The following is a 6,000-nucleotide window of genomic DNA, read 5'->3' on the forward strand; positions in this document are numbered from 1 at the left end:
GGTCTCGGGAGGGGTCAGGGAAGGTTAACCCCCCAGAGGTAGGTAACCTGGAGTCAAGCTGGTGGGTGGGGAGCAGTCTGAGCCCCGGGCGGAGAGAGCAGCCTCAGGGAGCGGGCAGAGTGCCTGATGTGCTAGGAGAGAGAGCAGCCAGAGAGGAAGGAGACACAGGGTGGGGAGAGGACGTGGAAGGGAGTGGTCACCTCTGTCAAATGCTGCCACAAGGTCATGGTACTTGAGGCCAGGGAGGTAGCCATGGGATTTGGCCACATGGGACCTTGGGACCTCGGCCAGAGCAGGACTTGCAGAGGGGTCAGGGGTGGGGCAGAAGCCTAGAGAGGGGGTTGGGAGGGGAGGAGCAGGGAGAGGTGGTGGGGACAGACAGTACAGAGGCTTCTCCTGAAACTGGGGATCCAGCATGGCCCTCCCAGGCAGCCTGGGACTGACACTCGTCACCTACCTGCAGTGCCCTGGTGGAACCTTCACACCCTCCATGAAGTCCACTAAGGACTATCCCGATGAAGTGATCAACTTCATGCGCAGCCACCCACTCATGTACCAGGCCGTGTACCCTCTGCAGCGGCGGCCCCTGGTGGTCCGCACGGGTGCTCCCTACCGTCTCACCACTGTGGCTGTGGACCAGGTGGACGCAGCTGACGGGCGCTATGAGGTGCTTTTCCTGGGCACAGGTACCCGCTGCTGCTCCCGGCCCCTCCCATGCTGGGCCCACTGGGCGGGGGGTGCAGATCCAAGGGGCTGGGACCCACCTTGCTAGGGGTTGCTACAGGCTCTTCAGGGCCAACTCTGTCATTCTTACCCCTGGAGCCTTCTCCCTATTGCTGGGATAGCTGGGGCTAGGAATGGGGAACCCCATTCTTTCCCCATCCCCAGGGGCCGGGAGCGCAGGGACAGTGGGCATGTATGGCAGGAAAGGGGTGGAGATGTACACACCTCCAGGATACATGGGTCCAAATGCTGACGCACAAGGTCACGTGTACTCACACACCCAAGTGCGCCCACCACAGTTCCAGCAGCCCCCAACATGGGAATGCCCCAGTGTCCTGTTCTCAGCAGGGCCCAAAATGAGGGTCAGGGCCGGGGCCAGATCCTGGCCATGACCCCCCTTTGTCCTGGGCCACTCTCCTCTGCCCTCATCCTGGGGAAACCCTTCAACCTCGGCACAGAGCTCCTGCTGTTCTGCCCTAGGGGGGTTTGGGCCCTGGTGGGGGAAGGGGCTGAGGCTGGTGCCCCTTCCCCAGCATCCCCAGCCCCACTGAGGCCCTGCCCGGCCCGTTCCAGACCGCGGGACAGTGCAGAAGGTCATTGTGCTGCCCAAAGATGACCAGGAGATGGAGGAGCTCATGCTGGAGGAGGTGGAGGTCTTCAAGGTGGGTGTGACACCACCCAGTCCTGTTCTCCCCGGTCCCAGCCCCTGACCTTACACCTCTAGGTCAGAGCAGGGAGGTGGTCCTTGGGGTCCCAGGCTGATCTTTACGTTCTTTTAGGACCCAGCACCTGTCAAGACCATGACCATTTCTTCCAAGAGGGTGAGTCTTTGGCAGGGTGGGCCAAGGTGGGATGGGGCCTACATCCCCTTGAGGCCATGCCCTTGGCACAGGACTGGGGAAACTGAGGCATGGAACAGGGAAGTAAAAGAGCCTAGCCCAACTGGCTACTGACGGGGGCTGGCTGCGGAAAGGAAACTGACAAGCTCCTGCCCCTGCCCCAGCAACAACTGTACGTGGCCTCAGCCGTGGGTGTCACACATCTGAGCCTGCACCGCTGCCAGGCGTATGGGGCTGCCTGTGCCGACTGCTGCCTCGCCCGGGACCCCTACTGTGCCTGGGATGGCCAGGCCTGCTCCCGCTACACAGCATCCTCCAAGAGGTGTGGACCCCTGGGCCCTTGGGATTTTAGCCGCCAGACCTAGGGCCCTGTCCTGGGGGGTTAGAGGTGGATGTGATATTACCCTGGGGGAGGCTAAGGGTGAGATATCACTGCCCTGGGGACATAGGGCCCTGCCCTGCATTTTGGGGATACAGGGACCTGGGGGGCAAGCTTCCTGGGAGCACTCCTTCAGGAGCTATCCTCACCCAGGCGGAGCCGCCGGCAGGACGTCCGGCACGGAAACCCCATCAGGCAGTGCCGTGGGTTCAACTCCAACGGTGAGTGTGCTGGGCCTCACCCACTGCAGAGTCCTGTGCGACCGACCCATGTAGCTGCGCACAGGGCCCGCCACCGAAAGGATTCTCAGATGGCTGGTTGGGGGCTGAGGGGGCTTGGGGTTTTGGAAATGGTCACCCCCTCAAGGAATGGATGCCCATCGGCACAGCCCTGCCTCCCTCCGTGCCTGCCAGGCACCTGCCAGCGGGCTGCCCAGAGGTGATGCTGCGTTCACTCGGCCCCTCTTGGTCTGCAGCCAACAAGAACGCCGTGGAGTCTGTGCAGTACGGCGTGGCAGGCAGCGCAGCCTTCCTCGAGTGCCAGCCCCGCTCACCCCAGGCCACCATTAAGTGGCTGTTCCAGCGAGATCCTGGGGACCGGCGCCGAGAGGTGAGCTCCTGTGCCCTGCAGTCCCACACCACAGATGCCGGAGTCCCTCGTACTGTAGAAATTCCACATGGGTGAAATGTAGTAGAGGCGCCAATCCGGGGCAGCCCTCATGCTATGAAACCCCTTGCAGGCTCCCTTCCCTCCGTGTAAATCACTGGAGTGAAACTAGTCACGTGGAAACTGTGAGACAGGCCTCAGTGGATGCAAACTGCTTATAGGTGTGTTATGGGCGTGCCTCGTTACATGAAAACGCCACACCACACCCCACGGAGGGCGTCCCTCCCTGCCCAGAAACATCATGTGGGCGAGCCCCGGTACATGGCAATCCTGCGGGGCCCTCGTTTATGGAAATGCCTTACAGGTGTCCCTCTTTACGTGGGAATTCTATACAGGTGTTCCAATTTGGTATTCTCATTACATGGAAATTCTGTGTGTGCTCCAAAATCTTCTCATTGTACAGAACCCCCTATGGTCATCCCTCCTGAAATGGAAACGTGGGTGAATGCCTTATTCAGATCTCTCTCGTTATAGGGACACTTCATGTGGGCTTCTCCTGGTACATGGAAGTCCCACAGAGGTGCCTCTACATGGAATGCTCACAGAGGTGGTCTGATCTGGGGGCTGGCTAGGGCGGGAGAGTGGTCACGGACCCCTGAGCCCCCACTCCCCGCCCCTGCAGATTCGTGCGGAGGACCGCTTCCTGCGCACAGAGCAGGGCCTGTTGCTTCGAGCCCTGCAGCTCGGTGATCGCGGCCTCTACTCCTGCACCGCCACTGAGAACAACTTCAAGCACGTCGTCACACGGGTGCAGCTGCATGTACTGGGCCGGGACGCCGTCCATGCTGCGCTCTTCCCACCTCTGGCTGTGAGCGCCCCACCACCCCCCGGCGCAGGCGCCCCCACGCCTCCTTACCAGGAGCTGGCCCAGCTGCTGGCCCAGCCAGAAGTGGGCCTCATCCACCAGTACTGCCAGGGTTACTGGCGTCATGTGCCCCCCAGCCCCAGGGAGGCTCCAGGGGCACCCAGGCCTCCAGAGCCCCAGGACCAGAAAAAGCCCCGGAACCGCCGGCACCACCCTCCAGATACATGAGGCCAGCCTCCTAAGCCCTGCAAAGGGCCGGCCTAGCCCTCGTCCCTTTTAATATAAAAGATATATATATATATAAAATATCTATATTCTATACACACCCTGCCCTGCAAAGACAGTATTTATTGGTGGGTTGAATACAGCCTGCCTCAGTGGCAGCGTCATCCAAAACTTCAACCCATGCTGGTCAGAGATGGCAGAAAATAGAGCCTGCCTAACCAGGCCCAGCCAGTTGGCAGGGCCAGGCCAGGACCACACAATTCCCAGACTCAGCTGGAAGTCTGCTTGCTTGAAGGTCACCACCAAGATCTACAGGACGCGGGGAGGGAGCAGCCCTATTTGGATGGGGCATGGACTGTACACCTTTGCTGATGAATGCTGTCAACCGTGCTGTGGCATAGACGTGGATGCCAGGACTGCTTTGGAGACTGGGGTGGGGCTCGGGTGCACTCAGAGAAGGGAAGAAGGGGCCGTCACAGGATGCTGGCCCCTGCCTGGGCTGGGGGCACTCAGTCAAGGCCAGCCCCTTCCCAGGTATTTATTCTCTATTTATTGGGGACAGGAGAAGAGGAGTCCTGCCTGGGTGGGGCAGCACCTTCAGCCCCTTCTCCCCTCCCTGCCTGGCCAGGGCAGGGACGCCCCACTCTACCTCCTAAGCTTTTCCTTGACTCAGAGGCTGGGAGAACAGCAGAGGGGCCAGGTGCAGGCAGAGCGGAGGGAAACCCCCTGCCCTGAGAGAAGAGGGGGCCAACGGTGGAGGCCTGGGGCCTGCAGGGGCTCCCCAGGGCTCCCTTCTGCCCACCACTTCAGGTGATGGGTGTAAATAGCTCTGGGGGGCAGTTGGGTACATGGGGGGCTCCTGGCAGCCCTCTGCTGCCCAGGCCACAGCTGCCCTTGCGTTCCATCTTGCTAATAAACACTGGCTCTGGGACTAGACTGGCTTCTCTCCTTGGTGGGGTGCGTGGGAGTTTAGAGCCATCCCTGGCGGGGCAAGGGGATACAGGTGGGCTGGGAGGGAGTGGATTGGCCCCACAGTAAATAAACCCAATATGTAGAAACCATGTTTGTTTTGACAAACCCGGGCTCCTGCACTGCGCCAAATGCCAGGGCAGCATAAAGGGTTACAGAGACCCCCAGGGCCCACTCTCAATGGCGGAGGGAGGATGGATCGAGCCGGAAGGCTGAAAGTGGCTCACATGAAACAGTCTCACACCTGGACAGATTCCCCCCCACCTGATAGGGTGGGTGTCAAAACTGCCGGCCTGGCCTGTCGTGGGAGCCAGAATCCACTTCCCAAGCATCCTGTTTAGAGACGGCCTTCAGTGCTCTGTGTCCAGGGCCCTGGCACCCCCTCGTGGTCTCTTCAGTCTGGCAGAGTTGGGTTTTAAAAGGCAGCCAGGTTCCAGGGAGAGAGTCCATCCAGGAGGCTCAGGGCCCCTGGAGGTGGCTTTGAGAAACCAAGATTTGGGTTTTCTGATGGGAGCTTGGGGGTGGGAAGTCTCTAGAGCCTGGGAGCTCAACATTGCTGGGTCACCCCAAACTATTTCTGCTCAGCAGTGTGCCCTGCACCTGAACAGCTCACCAGACCCCTAAGCTGAGGCAAACAGGCCCTAGAAGTACCTGCAGACAGGTCCCAGTGCCCTGTCCTCCCACGGGGACAGAGCAGGAGCAGGGCACCCCATTCCTCCATGCTCCCAGGAGTACAGACCTGCTCTGGGACTTTGTTTCCCCATCTGACAACAGGTCTACAAAACATTCTCTGGAAAAGGCTTGTCACCTCTGCAGATCAGAGACTTTGTTGCACCCAAATACACATGTACACATAGGCAGAGGCACGTGCAAGCATGTATGCACACATATGCATGTACATGAATAAATGTACACACGCAGGCACACTTGCATATGCTAAGGTATGGGCATGCTCATACACGAGCACATGGGCAAGTGCACACTAACATGCATTGCACGTGTATATGCATTTGCACATTCAGGCACACACAGGTGAACCCACACAAGCACTTAAAAATATATATAAGCACATGCGTGCATGAAGATAAGTGCACAGAAGTGTATCCACACATGCACACACTACACACTATATACATGTGCACACATACGTAAGCATGCACACACTACACACTATACACATGTGCACACATACGTAAGCATGCACACACTACACACTATATACATGTGCACACATACGTAAGCATGCACACACTACACACTATATACATGTGCACACATACGTAAGCATGCACACATAAACACATGAAGACTCATGTAAGAGCACATGCCCCCACAGAGGCACAAACACACAGGCACAGGTGTACACACAGGTATACATGCACAAACGTGTCAAG

General features: G+C 58.8%; 1 protein-coding gene across 3 annotated transcripts in view; it reads left to right on the forward strand.

Annotated features, from left to right (window-relative positions):
* Window positions 1-4,646, forward strand: part of SEMA3F (semaphorin 3F) — a 35,126-nt gene extending 30,480 nt beyond the window's left edge. For all 3 annotated transcript variants that reach the window (XM_069475741.1, XM_069475739.1, XM_069475740.1), the window contains 7 exons: window positions 464-686; window positions 1,297-1,385; window positions 1,503-1,544; window positions 1,727-1,884; window positions 2,095-2,162; window positions 2,417-2,550; window positions 3,230-4,646. In XM_069475741.1, the coding sequence (XP_069331842.1) occupies window positions 464-686; window positions 1,297-1,385; window positions 1,503-1,544; window positions 1,727-1,884; window positions 2,095-2,162; window positions 2,417-2,550; window positions 3,230-3,640 (1,125 nt within the window). In that variant the 3' untranslated portion in view covers window positions 3,641-4,646. The remainder of the gene's footprint in view (window positions 1-463; window positions 687-1,296; window positions 1,386-1,502; window positions 1,545-1,726; window positions 1,885-2,094; window positions 2,163-2,416; window positions 2,551-3,229) is intronic.
* Window positions 4,647-6,000: the final 1,354 nt, after the last annotated feature.

The sequence above is a fragment of the Eulemur rufifrons genome, chromosome 7, assembly GCF_041146395.1.
Source record: "Eulemur rufifrons isolate Redbay chromosome 7, OSU_ERuf_1, whole genome shotgun sequence".
NCBI lineage: Eukaryota > Metazoa > Chordata > Mammalia > Primates > Lemuridae > Eulemur > Eulemur rufifrons.